The following is a 19574-nucleotide window of genomic DNA, read 5'->3' on the forward strand; positions in this document are numbered from 1 at the left end:
TACCATTATCTAGATCTATTTTTTTCAAATTATTTTCAAAATAATTTCATAAATTGGGGTAAAACAAAAATATTCCAACTATATGAGCGACAGTGTACATACACCCTTACATACGACCATACATACTTTTTACATATCAGTAGGCGTGTCTGTGTATTGTGAAAATAGCTTCCTAAATCCCCATGCGCTTTACCTGTACCCCCGGCCCACCACTCCGAGTTCGGAGGGACCGCATTGGTGTTCCCAAAATCTCCGGTAAAGGGGTACTTTTACGCAAAAAAACCTGCCCGTAATACACAAAAATCCGACTCGTATTGACGTTACACACTGGAGATACGGGGTGCTTTTAAAGAGAGGAAACATGCATACGCGTACCCTAAATAACAGTGGATGGGGGGAGGGGGACGGACCTGTACCGCTTACCTATTTCACAGTTCCGGCTGATGATTGGATCCATGCAAAGACACTGGTAACCGATTTCAGTTTGCTGACAAGTACCTCCATTTAGACAGGGTGTTGAGAGACATGCGTTTTCTGAATGCAGAAAAGGGAGCAAGTTAATGAGTGATAAAGGGATATAATCATTATGGGAATAATTCCAGAGATTTATGTTGTCGTCCATTATATTTGAATTTATTGATGAAAATGCGCCTCAAAGCTAACGTTGAGCATTAAACATTCTGTTTCTTAGTAAATAATACTGTCCAGAATCGAATAGTTACACTCATGCGTTGATTTCGTGGTACATAAGAATAGTTATGAATTGCAAGATGTATAAATAATAAAAATGATAACGACCAAATAAATCTCACTTAAATTTATTCTGAAAAGCACTGCTTAGGGATATTAATATTACCCAAAAAACACTTCATAGGAATGATCTGATAAAAAACACACACAATATCCTTCACATTCATCAGAAGTACTACAATCTCTTTAATCTCGTTCATTATATTTGACTCATACTTTACCTGTACGCATATAACTATACATGACTTACAGTTCAATTTCAAAGTACATGGTAGGCCTGCATTTTTTATGGTTAGTCAGGTTGTAGATATGCCTCTCTTCATTCTCGTCATTACCATTGTACAGTGCGTCCAAGAAAAAACGAAATCGAGAAGTATCGATGTTCTATCATAACTTAATCACAACTATAATTAATGAATGATATCTGAATTTCGAAGAAAAATTCACATTTCTAGAAAGTTGAGTTTCTGCCCTTTCATATGACACCTCAATCAGGAAAAATGAGCGAGGAATGACAAAGTTCTGTTTTTTAAAGTAGTGCTTGCATTTCCATAATTTTATTAAACGAATTCGTTTTCACTGGCTGCCCGCCGTATCAATAAACGAAATTAACAAAATACTTAACTCCGTTTCGTTGACAATCAGCCGTAGACGAGAGTCTTCATGCATGGCTGATTGTCAACGAAACGGAGTTAAGTCTTTTGTCAAATCTGCTTTTTGCTACGGCAGGCACCCAGTGAAAACAAATTCGTTTGTTAAAATTATGAAAATGTAAGGGCTACTTTAAACAAACAGAACTTTGTTATTCCTCGCACATTTTTCCTGATTGAGGTGTCATATGAAAGGGCAGAAACGCAACTTTCTAGAAATGTGAATTTTTCTTCGAAATTCAGATACCGCCCGCCAAATGTCTTTTTGGTTTTCTTCCTTCAAATTGCTTTTAATCACTCATGCGTGAAATATGCATCATCTGAGTAGCATCAACTGAAAGAGGAGACTCTAAGCTTTCCAAATATGTATCATTCATTAATTATGGTTGTGATTAAGTTATGATAAAACATCGATACTTCTCGGTTTCGTTTTTTCTGGGACGCACTGTATAATGACCGGTCATTACCAATTAACGCGTTAGGCAAAATTAATGCCGGGTCACGTGTACGCTCTCAACCAATCATTTGATTAGGATCCACGTCATCATCTTATAACACATACCAACCCGTGTTAATGAACGTTAATCAAACACAAACAACGGTCATATATTCATTACCTAGGTATCAAGGCATTGCAATATGTGAACACGGGATAATTCTCTCTAAAAAACAAGTTACTTTTATTAGGCATTAATGTCCTCACTAACGTAAGCTCTCCGACCCCGTTTCTTCTACTTTCGTCATGAATTACTCTAATCTACTCCTATTCAACCAGACAAAGGCATTCTTATCAACTTCTACGTAATGGCACAGTTTTTGCCTATAATATAGTTAGTTTGGAAGGAACTTACAACATGCTTAATTAATACAGACTCTCTTTATCCTATTTCAAGTGTACCAATCACAAACAGTGATTGCAAGTTTAAACGCGCTCTCAGTTAACATCGAAAAGTCCTGCATGGAACCCAAGTCCGACTTAGGGTTCTACGTTATCTCTTTTTCTTTATACATACTGTTCGTTAGCCGATGGGATTCCAGACAAAGATAATGCATCTCACATGGCCCATGGTATCTATACACCGATTCGGTTTGGGGGTTTTATGTACCTGCCCGCCGGTGGCGGCGCTATAACTGGGGGGCTTCTCCGATCCAGCTGACAGTACAGAGAGCTCGAGAGCGGTTACTAGCTAGCGGAGCAGCGACCCTGGCCGGCCTGGGCGAGGTTCGGTATAGGTATAGCATACCCGTTGCAATGTAAGCTAGCTAGCTGCAGTCAGACGCCCCCCAGTTATGGCGTCACCTTATGAGGGCGCACTTCCACCAGAAGTCGCCCGAATCGGTGTATACACGCGTCCTCATTAAATTGATACGTATGCACTGACTTCTTTCCTTTTTCTTGCTTTCGTGTTTTCATGAAATTGTCTTCATTGAGAAAAAAGTGCATTCTCCTTTCTCTATCGGCATGATATTTCATGAAGTGATATAATATAAATAGAAATGTAAACTAAAGTGTAATTCGGCCAGGCTAAACTCACCAGAAACAAGAATTGCAGTGACAATGATATCGACATGACCAACATTTGAGTATTTTCCACCTGCCATGACCAGCCACATGTGACTCGTTCTCACGAAAACGTCGTCAACATAATTTGTGTCATCCTCTATGGCCTTTACTACAGACCTGTCATCGAATGGGTCAGTCCCAGTCCCGATCTGAACACGCATTCCACAACAGTTAAGAAAGACATGTTGGAACTTGATTTGGAATCCATAGGATGAGTTGGTTTGTAAAACGAAGACGTGATATTCCCGTTCATATAAATCCAAATTTGAGATGGCATAAGATTCATCTTCTCTGATGTTGGTTGGTGAACGATCTGTGAAAGCAAATCAAATAATGTCAGATTCAAAACATTCATTCCCCTAAATTTAATGAAAGTATTCATTCTCCTTCCTCCAAAATCCCATATGTATATCCACATGCACAAACATTTGTTTTTTTTTTCTCAAATTATTGTCTTCCCTCTCCTCACTTGTCTACTTCTTCTTCTTCCTCTTCGTCTTCTACTTCTTCCCCTCATTCTCTTTTGCTCTATTTGATTTTGTATGGTATGGTACTCCATAAATATATTTCATTGAATGAAACATATAAACAAATATGACATTCAATGTCGTAATACGAAACATTCATATGAGCAGAGAACTTTCCTAGAAATTTATAATCATTAATTATTATAATTATAATTTATAAATTTCGTTCCACATTTTGAGGGAAAGGAAAATAGGCGATATTCCTTAGTCATGACAGTTGCATTTTTAGGATCAAATATACAAACAAAATACGATTAGGCAATCCAGGGGGCATAATTTCATTATTTGCCCCAGGCGCATGATCCCTAGATTCGCCACTGACTGCGTCTAATTCTAATGGGGTTTGATATCTTGTGCACACCATTTGTCTTCATCGAAGCTATTGCTAATTACTTTATTTATATACTTGTTTGTTGTTTTTTCTTATAAATTTCTGTCATGAGAATGTTGTAGTCACTTACCACATGGTTTCTCATCTTCATAACTGTCGCATTCGTACCGTCCATTACACACGTAATTTTGGGATATACTCGTGCCTGAATCATGGCAAGGAAACCAGCCTAATGTAAGATATTAACAAAAACAGATTCCTACGTTTTGTAACCCAAATGTTAATGAACATTAACGAATTTAGTCCAAAAAAAAAATATGTCCGACCTTGATGTAATTCAAGTAGTGCTCTCAGAAAGATATTATTACCCGTACGTGGTTAGAAATGAAATACTATCTCAAATATAACAAAAATAAGTAGTGATGGTCTTAAAAAGCTAAAAATCATATATATACATTAAACTACTACACACAGAGAAAAAGAGGTTTAAATTTACTCCCTATCGGTTTTCATGAAAAATGGGTTTAAATTTACACCTGTGGGGTTAAAAGCTATACTCTATATGATCGATTCCACACCCTATAGGGAGTAAGTGCTTGTCGCATAAGTGACTCCCCTCAGAGAGCAAATTTACTCCCCAATGTAGGGAGTAAATTTACACCCCACAAGGTTATGATTTTAATCCTTTTAAGGAGTGAAATTTGCACCCAATGTTGCTTAATTAACAACTTTTGGTTCCATTTTCATGAAAAATGGGTTCAAATTTACATCTGTGGGGTTAAATGTTATACTCTATATGATCGATTCCACACCCTGTGGGGAGTAAATCTACACCCTCTTATACACAGCATAAACCAATTGATAATCCTTCGAGCAATCAATCATCCATGCTTCGTAATCACCTAACAGTAACTGATTCTCACCCTTTTGTCTACGTTTCACTGCTCTAAAGAAATCAGACCACAATCTCGAGTTATATGTCGAAAAAGCTTTAATGCTAACCCAAACAACAGTAAGTGTGCACTCAATACAAGTGCACACTGTAAGAACCAACTTAAAGATGGAAGTATGGGATATGAATGTAGTGGAAATACCTAAATACACAATCCTGCCTTGCCGAACGTCTTTTATTTACTTACACGTATAAGAAGGCATTTATGTACTAGTTAGTAAAACAACACTTCTGCTAATTTCATTAAATTATCAAATATAACCTTCGGTACAACCCCGTATTCTTCATCAGATAACATTCACACAAATAATATGCCCAAATGAAACATGATAATTTCCCCAACATGACTAAAATATGTAAATTATGCTAATTTTCCTTCATTTGGCAGTACCTATATCGACACGATGCGCCATTGCTGTAGCGCATATGCACTGACCAATCAGAGCTCGTCTGACTAAAACAGGGTGTAAAATTACACCCCACAAATGACTATTCTGTACACCCTTGCGTATTTCCGTGTTTTACTCCCTAAAAGGTGTAAATGGGGGCGCCCTATTTTCCCAATTTTGTTTTAATCCCCAAGAACACCTTTATTTCTCTGTGTGTAGTAATATGTGTAATGATGGCACATCATCACCAAGAATCTATTGGCCTTTTATATCATTCCTGGATTGTAAACAAATTAACAGAATCTCATCATTATTACAGAGAAAACATGGGATATGTTCCAAAACTTTTGCATTCTATATTTTCTTTTGAAATTATTCTTCATGTTCACGATTTGAAAGACTTTCAAGAAGTCAACTCGCGAGTAATCCTTGTATTTCTCATAGAAATTGTATGAGGATTACGTTCGCACTTTTTGAAAAGAAATGTACAAAGCTATCAAACATTCCTCTGGTTTATTTGTTTTAAGTCATTGTGAATTTCGGTTAACCCAGACGTTTTTGCCGAAAAGTGTCATTTTAAATTTGATCCTTTATCTATACTCACCTGACATATTAACGGCAGTTATATCAAAATACAAGTCTAGGTAGTAATGGTAGTAATGGTAGGAGTCGAGAAGTATAACAGCAACCCATATCTCCTGACTGTCCACATAAGACTCCGTATTGATTTGACAGTACTCCAATGTACTATATGTTTTGATTACTGACTGCTGGATAGTCGAATCATGTCCTTTCCCCAAAAGAACGCTGAATCCGTTAGAGTTATCGAAGTAGCAATCGAAATCAAAAAATCGTAAATCAACTCGAAACCCATTGATAGAGTTCGTTTCAAAGAGCCAGACTCTGTAATTTTGTTGAACCTCAAACCACGAGAATGGAAACCTTTCTTCGTCTTGAAGAAATATTGCAGATTGATCTGAAAATGTTGTTTCATAAAAAATATAAAAAATCGTCAAATGATTTACTGCTGAAATAATCTCATTGGTAATATCAGGCCTACCTATACACTTAGCAAATCAGCAAATAGTGTATGTGTGTGTGTGTTTGTGTTTGTTCGTGTGTGTGTGTATTCGCGCGCGCGTGGGGTGCGTGTGTTTTGTATTTCTGTCTTTACTTTCTTTCCTTTCCCTTTTTTTTGTATAGATGTTCGCATTGTGATTGGTTCATAATGTCGTGAGGAAATGATTTGTACGGATAACAGATAAATCATATTTATAAAGGCCTCAGTATTTATTTTGTTCATGCGTAATGTAAACGCTACATTGTGTCCTTGTATAAATGGAGCTTAAATAGTGAGGCAGTAAATTTACAATGCAAATTGTAAAAGAAAAGAAGACAAAAAACAAGGTAAAGAATAAACTTACTGCATGAAGATTCGTCTTCATAATTGCTGCAGTCATAAATCCCGTCACATATCCTACTTTGCTGAATCCCGATATTGGTGTTGGTTGAGCAGAAATACAATTCTCGTGATACTAACAAAAGAAAATATGATTTAGGAAGTTGAAATTTGTATCAATGTCAAAATGTTTCTGTTTTATTCAGCTTAAAATATAACATTGGTATAAATAGCACATTACAGACGATCGCTAAAACTTAAACAAAAATCACCCTAAGGCAATTCAATAGCCTTGTTTATCACCTATCGAACTGTGTGAACATTACAAAGACGTATTACGTTACTCCCAACATGTTTCATATAGGATAAATAGTATTGTTTTAAGATTGCCCTTAATATGAGTTTATTACTCGAATGTCTTTACGATCGTGTTATTCTTGATCATTTTCAGTTCACATTAGGCGGTGTCACACAGAGGCCAAAAATCCGGATTTTAGTTATCCTCTTAATTGCTGTCTGTTATCGTTTTCACGAAGTGACGGTAGTGAAGAAAATCGTAACGCAAAGTGAATGCAATTTTTGTTCACTACCGTCACTTCGTGAAAACAGCGACGAATTATCCCATTAAAAATCGAAGCAAGATAATTCTCCATTGAAAGGATTTTTCAAGGGATTTTTTAAGGGATTTGTCTGTGTGACACCGCCTATATTCAGTTAACAATCCAAGCCTTGTTGATGTAGCTGATCCACGTGTATATCTGAATATTACATGTACTTGAATATTATCTTGTTGCCCATAAAGTTGGAATAATCTTTTCCTACTCCTTTTGCATGCATTTATTTTTTCTTGATAGATAAAGTTGATCGGTTTGGAAAGTTATAGAGATTGATCAATAAATTGCTGAAAAGATATCAAATTTACTTATTATTATTTTTTTTTAATATGAGGCGGTGTCACACAAGGCGGTGTCACACAGAGGCCAAAAATCCGGATTTTAGTTATCCGGATTTTAGTTATCCTCTTTATTGGCTGTCTGTCACCAATTATCCCTTCAAAAATCCTTTCAAAAATGTCCTCACACGAAGCAAAATAATTCTCTCTTGAAAGGATTTTTCATGGGATTTTTTTGTCTGACACCAATGTTGAAATAATCCCTTTAAAGGTCAGTGTAAGTTTAACGTGATTGGCTGGCATAGGGTTTTTAACGCGCTATCATAACCTGCGCACAATTATATTAGCGCGCATTTAATGATTGAACGTGTGATGTCACAATGCTCATCTACCTAAACGGCACATGCGCAATGGCCCATCAAAAATCCAGATTTTAGTTAGCCGGATTATTCGTAGCCTGTCTGTCACCAGTCTGTCACCAACGTAAATTAAAAAACTAGATTTCTTAAATCAGGTTTATTCAAGATGGGTCGGGATTTTTCTGTGTGACACCGCCTACAGAGGCCAAAAATCCGGATTTTAATCGTCCGGATTTTAGTTATCCTCTTAATTGGCTGTCTGTCATCAATTATTCCTTAAAAAACTCCCTTCAAAAATCCTCTAACTAAGCAAGATAATTCTCCTTTGAAAGGATTTTCAAGGGATTTTTTAAGGGATTTTTCTGTCTGACACCAATGTTGAAATAATCCCCTTTAAGGTCAGTGTAAGGTCAATGTTTGACTTATTAGGCGGTATCGTTAGAGGATTTTTGAAGGGGCTTTTGAAGGAATATTTGATGACAGACAGCCAATTAAGAGGATATCTAAAATCCGGATTTTGGGCCTCTGTGTGACACCGCGTATAATGCACTGTTGTGCGTGTGTTAGGGCAGGTCGAGTGCACGAAGTTTAGTCAGTACGATATTGATAATGCACTTGGCCTGCGGGCGCGTGCATTATCGATATTATCATTATTTGTTTTATAAGACGGGTCGAAAACACATTCTTAAAATATAGTCTACATCTGGAGTATAGATAGATTTTAGATCAAGATCTAAGTTAGATCTAACTAGATGTAGCTAGGCTTAGAACAATTATGCACAAATTAAATTTAGCTGGATTACGCGAAAGCGATATCGGCAGATATCGAGCATGGTTTATCAATTTTCGATGGGAGATTGTTTGCAAGGTGGGAAAAATTAAATGCACGCCCACGTGATGTCAATTGACCAATCGGATTGCTTAGATTCAGTCTTACGATCAAACATTCTTTGGGTGGTATTCTCGAAAATGGACTAAATATACTTCATGGTTTAATCCTCCGACTAAGTATGGAATACCAAGTGTCTATATGACTATTTTTGCACTAATTTGATAAGTCACTGATTACCATAACTACATAATTATTTCGAGGTTATATTTATGTAATTAAAGGGAAATCCAACCGAAATAGACAACTACTCTAAACGAAGCAGAAAAATCAGAGAGCAAACTGATGAAAGTTTTGTATAAATCTGACTAAAATATAAGAAAGGTATACATTTTTGAAAGTTGTCATCACTATCCGTATGGGCACTTCAAATTAGCTGAAGCGGTAATGTCAATGTGATGTAGTGCCGGACTACTATCCCATCTGTTCCAATATATAAAATAACTCATATCTAAATTTTTCAAACATTCATGGCTCAGGAGGACTTGTTCTTTTTAGAGGACCTATGCTAATAATATAATAATCTATAATATTTTTTGAGTAGTGCCCTAAGGGAGAAGTAACTGAGTGATATTTTTGTACACGGCAAATGGGAGAGTTATCCACGTCCTATGTCACAATCCACTAACCAAACTACCAATACGAGATTCGCATAGACTCAGTGATCTCTTAATTATTTCAAATATTCATAACTTCCTTACTATTGGTCCGATTCATTTCAAACTGTTGCCATTCTGTTTCTGTTATTTTGTCTGTTTTCATACAAATCAAATTATTGAAGGGTTTGATTGCCCTTTAACTATGTTATTACAAAATATTTTTTTGATATAAAAAATTATTTTTAATTTAGTGACCGATTAAATTATTCAAAAACATATTCATATCGACACTTGGCATTCCATACATAGTCGGAGGATTAAACCATGGACTAAATTTAGTCCGCTTTCGAGAATACCACCCTTTATGTTTAGAAAAATACTTAATCGATCTCATTGAAAGAGACCTGGTAGAGGTGTCGTGGACGAGTGGATATGTCACCGGACTGTGGATCATAAGGTTCGCGGTTCAAGTCCCACCGCGGCACTAATGTCCTTTGGCAAGACATTGATCTACATTTGCCACTCTCCACCCAGGTGTTAAATGGGTACCCGGTAGGATGCGAAAGCTAATGTGGTTAGATTAGCAAGTGTGCGCTCGTAAAAAAGACGCCTGGCTGGAATGCTCCCCAGGGAGTGGAGAATGTGCATACATTGTGTGCGGGTAAGCCTGAATCCTATGACCGGGGTAATAATATATATATCTGTAAAGCGCTTTGAGAGGGCCTTCGGTCTTGAAAAGCGCTATATAAGAACTAGCTATTATTATTATTATTATCTGACAATTATAAGTCGTTGTCGCTGTGGCAATCATCACCCGACGATTGTATCTGGTAGATATTCAAATACTCCCATGAAAATGAGGTCGTGTACTCTCTGCAATTTGCAATCATTTGGGGACGAGTTTCATTACTGGTTTGCATGCCCTGCTTTTCGTTCAGACAGAACAATTTTCCTCGATAAATAATTTTTTTGAAAGACCGAATGCACTAAAAATGAATCAGTTTCTATCTCAAATAATGCACAAACACATTTAAACTTAGTAAGATTCTGCAAAAACACATGTTTCGTTTCCATTTATTTAAGTAGGTGTACATAATATGTTATGAGTTCAATATTATCTTCGTGGTTCTCTTTTTTGTCTTATACCAAATAATTAATGATATTTGATATCAAGAATATTTTCAGTAATTAATCAATTCAAATAATATTTACTGGTCCTAGTAAATTTCTTTTTTAATTGCTTCTATTAATTTTATAATTAATTATTATTATAAATATTATCATCAGTATTTATCATTATTATTATCATTGCTAATAACATTATTATTGTTATTAGTATAAGTTTATTGTTATTATTATAAATGTTATCACATCGTCGTTAGTGACATATATTTTTATATTGATTAACATTAATTCGATTTGAATTGCATACTGTACAATGTTAAATTTACGAATTCAAACTGATTGTAAACTTCTCCAATACCTCAATGTGGGTGACATGAGAATAAATTGTCGTTGTCAGGCGTATCAAACATGGGGTTCATTTGTCAGCGATAACGACACGAAAAACTAGAAATGATTTTTTGTTTGTTTTTTTGTTTTGGTATTTGATTGATTGGATTGATTTATTTATTTCTGTTTGAATTTTCTTTTTCTTTTGCATTTTTACAAATATATAACAAACAAAGCATTGCAAATTGTACACATTTCAAATGAATATAATGTCGAATAAAGTAACTAATCGAAAACATCAAACAGGAGGGTTGACAAAGTAAGTAAGCTTGATAGTATGATTACCCTCAATGGATACATAATAATACGAATACGGTGGAACAAATATTGGTAAAAGGGGGAAGAGAGAGAGAGAGAGAGAAGAAAAAAGAAAGAGGAAGTGTACATCAAGATTCACAGATGTATGTGGTACAATGCAATTGGATTTCAAATTGATATATGAAGATAAAATAAGAAGATGCGCATTTGAATATTGGGTGGCCAACTTGGGATAGGCTTATATTATAGGATGAGAAGACTCACGAGGTTTCTGGACAATATGAATATAAATGTGAGATCAGCGAGCTAGATTATAAGACTGTAAACCTTTGTTTGTATACAAAACAGGTTTTGGGAGTACCCCAAGTGGGCCACTCTTTATGAATAAGTTTATTCATACCAGGTCATGGAAGGTTATAATCAACGTTTCAATGAATGGAAGCAAAAAGTAAGAGTACAGAAAATTATCGAGTTTTGTAACGACGGGTTTACGAGGGGAACTTATAAATAATAATAATAATAATAGCTAGTTCTTATATAGCGCTTTTCAAGACCGAAGGCCCTCTCAAAGCGCTTTACAGATAAAGATTGAAAGTAAGCAAATTTTGATGGTGGATTTGAAGATAATGCGCAATAAGAAACGTTTTCACCGCTCTTTTAAAAGATAGCATTGAATTAATCGATTTTATTTCAGGGGGTAGTGCATTCCAGGTATCGGGGCCAGAATGTCTAATTGAGTTTTGAGCTGAGGCTGTTTTGGCGTTAAATAGGTGATAGTCATTGGAATGCCTGATGGGTAGGAATGAATATTAGCATTATGTTGGAATAATACGACTAGTGATGGGGGAGAATGCCGGATTTAAGTCGGAACCGTGAACATAGATTTTTGCATGTAGTGTATATCACTTATTTTTAGAGTTTTTAACGTGGCAAATAAAGGGTCAGTGTGGTCGCAATAACCTGCATCGGTACAAACTCGAATTGCTTTTTTCTGTAACATTACTATACGATTAGTATTGCACTTATGAGTAGCCCATATGATATTGCAGTAAGAAATATATGGTAAAACCAGTGTATTATATAGCATACTAAAGCACATGTGTTGGCAACACATATTTAGCTTAAATACACTGTCGCTCATAAAGGTGGAATATTTTTTTTTATTCCAATTTATGGAATTATTTTAAAAATAATGTAAAAATAATAGATCTTGATAATAGTATACATTCTCAAATTTTATTGAATAATAATTTGCCAAATATGTGTTTTGCGTGACTGCTAAAGCATGTGTATGCTACTATGCTTATCAATTAGGGGACCTGTGCCCTTAAGTCATAAATGACAGTAATGAGGATTAATGCCCCACAAAAGGGCACTAATATAGCACATCGACACGGTTTTGATCCTGGGGCCTCACAGTTACGAGGCCATTGCTTTGTCACTGAACCATGACTGTAAGCAGCGGGGGCTAGGGTAGGGGGCAGTTTCCATAAATTTAAAACAAAAACAGAAAATACAATAAATTTTCAATAATTTATTGCATTTAACCCCGGTGCTTAACATTAAAAAAAATTATGTGTGCCTATGCCTTGAGCCATAATGCATGGCCGTCCAGAAAAATTTGTTATGTTGGGGACCGGGGTAAAATGCAATAAATTATTGAAAATTTATTGCATTTTCTGTTTTTTTTTTAAATTTATGGAAACTGCCCCCTACCCTAGCCCCCGCTGCGTACAGTCATGGTTCAGTGACAAAACAATGGCCTCGTAACTGTGAGGCCCCAGGATCAAAACCGTGTCGATGTGCTATATAAGTGCCCTTTTGTGGGGCATTAATCCTCATTACTGTCATTTATGACTTGAGAGCGTAGGTCCCCTAGTTGATAAGCATAGTAGCATACACATGCTTTAGCAGTTCCGCAAAAAACACATTGGCAAGTTATTATTCAATAAAATCTGAGAATGTATACTATTATCTATATCTATTATTTTTAAATAATTTTAAAAATAATTCCATAAATTGGGGTAAAACAAAAATATTCCACCTTTATGAGCGACAGTGTAGTATACGAATATTGCGATAAATAGGGGTAGAGATATAGTTCACATGATCATTCCAGTTACATTTTTCATTTATATATACACTTAAGAATTTAGTTTATGACTTACATTACATAAACAAGGATAGGGAGTTTCATTGTATAAAACAACATATTTATGATTGTATTCGTTCATTACGGGATCTATCAACTCTTGCTGAGCCTGTTTAATGCGCCCATTGTACTTTGCCTGACAGCTTCATACGATATATGCATACAGCCTCAACTCAATTGCGGTTAGTTCGTATAATGAACTCAAGTGCATGCGTGATCTATATAGTGTTTCTAAATTGTGATGATGAAATGGAAACTTAGATACCTGGTAAAGTTACGGAAGTGACGTTAATCTCCACATAGCCAAAGCTGGATTCATCTCCACCTATGACAGCAAGCCACATTTCATTTGTTGTGACGTAAACATCGTCGTAATTATAGTCATAGTAGCTCAAGAAGATTTGATAGATGTCCCTTTTGTCGCTGCCCGTGCCAACGACAATGTGTGCTCCACAGCAACCCACATTAAGGTAAGAGAAATGCACTCGAAATCCCAATGTAGAGTTTGTACGAAGCATAGTTCTATTGTAAGATCTGCGTGTAATAGCCGGAATGCTTATGTGAAAAGATTCCCCTTCATGTAGAAATATGTCTGGATGACCTTGGAAAAAACGAGAACGGAGCAGTTACTTCGTCTGTTGTTGAATATATTATTCAATCGTACTGCATCGTTAATATTAATGATGCTAGTGGAGTTTAAGATTTTCACATGGTCAGACGGAAAGCTTATCTCATGACAGTTTCGTCTATTCCTTAGATAGATGGATAGTCGAATTTATTTCATTCATCATAAAAAAAGACATTTTGATAAAGTAACATACAATATCACATTCATATAAAATCAAAATAAGAAACATTACAAAGATTGTGGAGTACAGGATGACGTTTTGGCTTGAAGCCGATGCTTGTGATGTCACAGGCGTCGCTTTGTAGAAAGTGTATGGATTAGGTCGCTTGAGGGCGTACTGGATTTTGTGTGTTACTGATTTTCCACGTCATGGGATAGTTGCCTCCCAGAGTTGCCTAAGTTTTCGTTTAATTTTGTGATACAAGCCCAATGATGTAAGTAGAAATGAATATGTTATCTTGAAGTTTATGAGTTATATTGTCTTTACAGCTAGATAGCTTAATGAAATATGATGTTTATGACACTAATTTGAGATGATGAAATATGACATGAATGAGTCGTTCAAGTGAAAGATTGTACACGTGTATGTAAGTTACGTAATTGTCGTGCACGGAGAGTGCGTCTAAATGTACATGTACGTAGTAGTATAATTATGACCTTGAAGAATGACAAAGTCACCGTCGGTGCGTCATTAATTGTTGCATGTATTTACCGTAGTCAGATATATAGTGAAGAAAGCATTGTTTGTTTTCCTTTGTTATGATAACAGATAGTTATTAGGATTTGATACATGATATGTTATTTTCATGTCTGTTTATGCAAGTTGACTTATTATTGTTTATCCTTTTATTAAATCGCAGATTGAACCTTGCCTGCTACAGTGTGTATATAACCAAATTACAGCGGTTCGGTGTCTTTACTATGGGTCCAGGGCATCTGGGTTGGTTCGCCAAATCGTACACCACAATAACAGTTCAATATCAACTTGTGTGACTGTCATATCCTCCATCATGAGCGTAACCGGCATGGATATGAGCACAGATCCAGAGGTTACCTTCAAGGACCACAAGTCGGACAGTATTAGACCTGAAGACTCAGCTAGCCAAAGGGGGAGTAGCACCACCTCGGCGAGTTGGAGGATACGGGCGAAGGCTAAGAGAGCTGCCTTAGCCGCAGAAGTAGCAGCTCTTAAAGACCAACAAGAACTTGAGATAGAAGAAATGAAGCTTAAACAACGGAAAGCTGAGCTTCTTCTGAAGACTAGATTAAAGATCGCTGAAGCAGAGGAAACTGTATATAGAGGTACTCTGTCCATAGAACAGAAGACTGAGCCTTCCAAGTCTGAACCTTCCCAGCAAGGTTCATCAACTCCTGCTAGAATGAAGCCAGCAAGTGAAAACCAGATACTGACCAGTCAAGATGAAAAGATAACTGGTAAGATGGACTCTGACATCTTACATCATCTACAGCAAGGACAGAGACAACATCAACAGCTGTTGGAAGCCATCACAATTTCAAGTACCAACATTATGTCTTTTGATGGTAACCCGTTGAATTTCTTTGAGTTCATACGATCATTTGATAGTGTCATTGGAAATTCGTCATTGGACAATAACGCCAAGCTGCTCAAGTTGTATCATCTTTGTACTGGAGCTGCCAAAGACATAATCCAATGTTGTCTCATGATGCATCAAGATGATGGGTACTTTCATGCCAGAACGCTTCTGATGGATCGCTTTGGAAGTGACCATAAGATCAGTGACGCCTGGATTAGGAAGGTCACGGAAGGTCCAGTTATTCAGAGCAATCCTAAACATCTGAGGGATTTTGCTGATCAGCTAAAGACCTGTGCTGAAACTTTGATGGCCCTTGGAATGCTTCACGAGATGAGCAGCAGAAGTGAGCTGGTGAAGGTCATTGAACGTTTGCCATTCCATCTGAAGAGCCGGTGGTTGCGTTTCGTAAAGACCATCAGGGATAGTGGCAGACAGCCTAACATCCAGCATGCAGTTGAATTCATCACCGGCGCAGCTGATGAACTCAATGATCCTGTATTTGGAGCCTTACTTATGGGTGGACCAAAGAATCTAGGAAGTACAAGGAGTGTAAAGGAAAGAACCGTGTCAGGTAGAGGTCAGGCAAGCATGTTTACTACCTCTGTGAATTCATCGACCAAGAACTGCATCATGTGTCAGGACAGCCATGACCTTTTCGGTTGCCAGGAATTTAAAGCCATGGAGCCTGATGAACGCTTTGATTTTGCCTTCAAGAACAGGCTTTGTTTCAATTGCTTGTTACCTGGTCATGTATCCTCAAAGTGCATCCTTAATAGGACCTGCTCAGTCAAGGGGTGCAATCAAAGGCATACCAAGTTCCTCCATACCGGGAGAAATCCTACACCTTGGAGAACAAGAAGGGAATCGAATGACTCATCAACTCAAACTGACTATGATGTAGCATCTCATGCTAGTTCCAATGCCACGAGGGCCGGAGGTTGCAGAGTAGCCCTTCCAATAATTCCGGTTACTGTCAGTGCTGCAGATGGTGGAGAAAGCATTGAGACCTTAGCTTTGCTGGACCCTGGTTCTACGAACTCATTCTGTCTGCAAGAATTAATAGATGAGCTCCAGACAAAGGGGAAAAAGAAAGTCATTCAGGTCTCAACACTGGAAAGCCCTAAAAGAGCAATGGAATGCGAAGCCGTCAAGTTGAGGGTTAAAGGTTCCACAGCAGACAAGATGATAGAGGCTGAATTTCTAACTCGTCCCAGCCTGAACATCAGTACTGCAAACATGGCCAGGGAGGAAGATATTTCGAAATATCAACATCTTTGTGGTATTGATCTTCCAGTCACGGGGAAGAATCAAGTAACCATACTGATTGGACAAGATGTGCCTGAAGCCCTGATGCCACTTGAAATCAAAGCAGGTAAACCTGGTGAAGTTTATGCTGTCAAGACAATACTTGGATGGACGTTAAATGGTCCACTTGGAAATGGAAGTAGTTTACAGAGTTTTCAAGCCTCGTCTAGCTTCATCTCTGATGATGGTAACATGCTCCTGGAAGAACAAGTTCACAAATTTTGGAAGCTAGAAGGGACAGAATACCTTCATGATAATGAAAGGAGCATGTCCATCAATGATCAGAAAGCCTTGAAGACCTGGCAGGAAGGAGTTTGCAGAGATGGTGATCACTATCAACTTCCCATTCCATTTCGGAAGAGGCCTGAAGATCTGCCGAATAACATCCAAGTTGCACTAACCAGACTAGAGTCACTGAAGAGAAGACTGGTAAAGGATGATTGTCTACATGCTAAGTACAGTGAAGGAATGAGGTCTTTGTTGGATGAAGGGTATGCTGAAGAGGTTAAGGACCAGGATCTTGGGAAGGATGAAGGAGTCTGGTACTTACCGCATCACCCGGTATTCAATCCAAATAAACCAGAAAAGACAAGAATTGTCTTCGATTGTGCTTCCAAGTACAATGGAACTTCTTTGAACGATGCGGTACTTCAAGGTCCAGACTTGACGAACAACCTTCTTGGTGTTTTGCTCAGATTTCGCCAAGAACCTATAGCCATTATGGGAGACATAAGGGCAATGTTTCACCAAGTTAGAGTCCCACCAGAGCAGAGAGACTTTCTTCGCTTCCTGTGGTGGCCAGAAGGAGATCTTATCCAACATCCTAAGGCTTACAGGATGTGTGTTCACCTATTCGGTGGGACATGGAGCCCAAGTGTTTGTAGTTGTGCTCTTAGACATACAGCTGAAGAATTCAAGACCGAATATTCTCCAGAGGCAGTGGATGCTGTCGGTCGTAACTTCTATGTAGATGACTGTCTCGTCTCATGCAAAACAGAAGATGATGCAATCAAGCTTGTAGCTGAACTCATGACGCTGCTCAAGAGGGGTGGATTCGAAGTGACCAAGTGGATAAGCAACAGCCCAGCTGTGATCAAGTCTGTACCTTTGGAAGATCGAGCTAAAAACATTGTGGGACTTGATTTGAATCGGGATGCCTTACCAGCAGAAAGGGCACTTGGAGTAACATGGGATGTAGAACTGGACTGCATCACCTATAAGATCACCCCCAAGGGCAAACCAGTAACGAGGAGGGGAATTCTGAGTGAGATAGCATCAATATATGACCCCTATGGATATGCCAGTCCATTCGTCTTGGTTGCCAAGAGAATCCTCCAGGATCTAACTGCTCTGAAGCTTGGATTTGATGACCCAGTTCCAGATGAACACCATTCCAGATGGCTAAAATGGAAAGAATGGCTTCCCTTAATGAGCAACTTCAGAGTGAGCAGGTGTTTCAGACCCTTTGATGATGTGAACGAGTACCAACTGCATCATTTCTGTGATGCATCTGAGTCGGCGTACGGTGTAGTGTCTTACCTGCGCATGACCAGTGAAGGAGGACAAGTCCATTGCAACATAATTCTGGCTAAAGCAAAATTAGCACCTCTGAAGAAGATGACAATACCTCGCTTAGAGCTCATGGCGGCAGCACTTGCAGTCACAATGGATAGAAAGATCAGAAAGGAGCTGGACTTTCCCTTGAATGAGTCTGTCTTTTGGACAGATAGCACAATAGTCCTCCATTACATCCGCAGTGACAACAAGCGCTTTCGGACATTTGTGGCTAACAGGATATCTACCATCCGTGATGCCTCGGAGCCCAGGCAGTGGAGATATGTCAACACAGAAAAGAATCCAGCTGATGATGTATCAAGAGGTCTAACGCCAGACAAGCTCAATGGCAGATGGCTCAAGGGACCATCCTTCCTATGTGCTGATGAGATGGAATGGCCTATCGCTCCAGCTGATCTGCAAGTGCCACCAAGTGATCCAGAAATCAAACCACCTACAGAAAATGCCAGTGCATTCACAACTCAGTCAGAGGAGAAGTCATTGGAAAGGCTTATCAACACATATTCCTCCTGGTATAAGCTGAGGAGGGGAGTGAGCTGGCTATTGAAGTTCATGCAGTGGTTGAAACTCAAAGGAAAAACCCAGACAGAGCAAGAGCTGAGGGACTTCAAAAGGATCAGTTACGACGACATGCAGAAAGCAGAGAAGAGAATTTTGCATTACGTGCAAAAATGTTTCTTCCAGAAGGAGATTGAATCATTGACCGATTCAGATGGTAAAGTGACAAAGACAAGTCAACTCTACAAGCTGGACCCTAAGATAGACGAGGGTCTTCTTAGAGTTGGAGGAAGATTGGAGAGATCAGCTCTACCATTAGAAGCTAAACACCCAGTCGTCTTACCCAAGGGAAGTCACGTGTCAGATCTGATCTTGAGAGATGTTCATGTAAAGGCAGGGCATAGTGGAAGAAATTATGTCCTTTCTGTGCTTCGTGAGTAGTATTGGATGCTTGGGGCAGGAGCAGCTATCAGGAGCATGATTAGCAGATGTGTCATGTGCAGGCGGCAAAGAGGGAAGATGATGAGTCAGAAGATGGCTGACCTGCCTGAGAATAGACTGTTACCTGACGAGCCTCCATTTTCCAAGGTTGGCATTGACTATTTCGGCCCCTTTGAGGTTAAAAGGGGTCGCAGCATGGAGAAGAGATATGGAGTCATGTTTACATGTCTTACCACACGCGCCATTCATTTGGAAGTCGCTCATTCTTTGGATACGGACTCTTGTATCAGTGCCATTCGTCGTTTCATCGCTCGCAGGGGCAATATCAAGGAGATGCTCTCAGATAAT

The 19574-nt window shown here is 38.2% G+C and overlaps 2 protein-coding genes across 2 annotated transcripts; one reads left to right on the top strand and one right to left on the bottom strand.

Annotated features, from left to right (window-relative positions):
- Positions 1-2419: 2419 nt before the first annotated feature.
- On the bottom strand, positions 2420-5774 carry LOC115928487. Its single transcript, XM_030995722.1, has 4 exons — positions 5768-5774; positions 3953-4051; positions 2936-3277; positions 2420-2553 (listed from the first exon to the last, which is right to left on the bottom strand). Exons 1-4 carry the CDS (start codon positions 5772-5774, stop codon positions 2420-2422), a joined length of 582 nt encoding a protein of 193 aa, XP_030851582.1.
- Positions 5775-14861: 9087 nt separating this feature from the next.
- On the top strand, positions 14862-19226 carry LOC100889397. The gene has a single exon (XM_011671470.2). The coding sequence runs from the start codon at positions 14862-14864 to the stop codon at positions 19224-19226; it is 4365 nt and encodes a 1454-aa protein (XP_011669772.2).
- The last annotated feature ends 348 nt before the right edge of the window (positions 19227-19574 follow it).

Source organism: Strongylocentrotus purpuratus, unplaced genomic scaffold (assembly GCF_000002235.5).
Source record: "Strongylocentrotus purpuratus isolate Spur 01 unplaced genomic scaffold, Spur_5.0 spur5_scaffold_3, whole genome shotgun sequence".
Taxonomy (NCBI): Eukaryota; Metazoa; Echinodermata; class Echinoidea; order Camarodonta; family Strongylocentrotidae; genus Strongylocentrotus; species Strongylocentrotus purpuratus.

What these genes read in the sequence shown, in the direction of transcription:
- LOC100889397 (XM_011671470.2), top strand. Translation starts at nt 14,862, where the DNA reads ATGAGCGTAACCGGCATGGATATGAGCACAGATCCAGAGGTTACCTTC.
- LOC115928487 (XM_030995722.1), bottom strand. An exon ending in TGAAGATGAGAAACCATGTG is followed by an intron (nt 3,278 to 3,952) that starts GTAAGTGACTAC and finishes TTGCTTTCACAG; the next exon opens with ATCGTTCACCAACCAACATC. An exon ending in CACTGCAATTCTTGTTTCTG is followed by an intron (nt 2,554 to 2,935) that starts GTGAGTTTAGCC and finishes CTGTACTGTCAG; the next exon opens with CTGGATCGGAGAAGCCCCCC.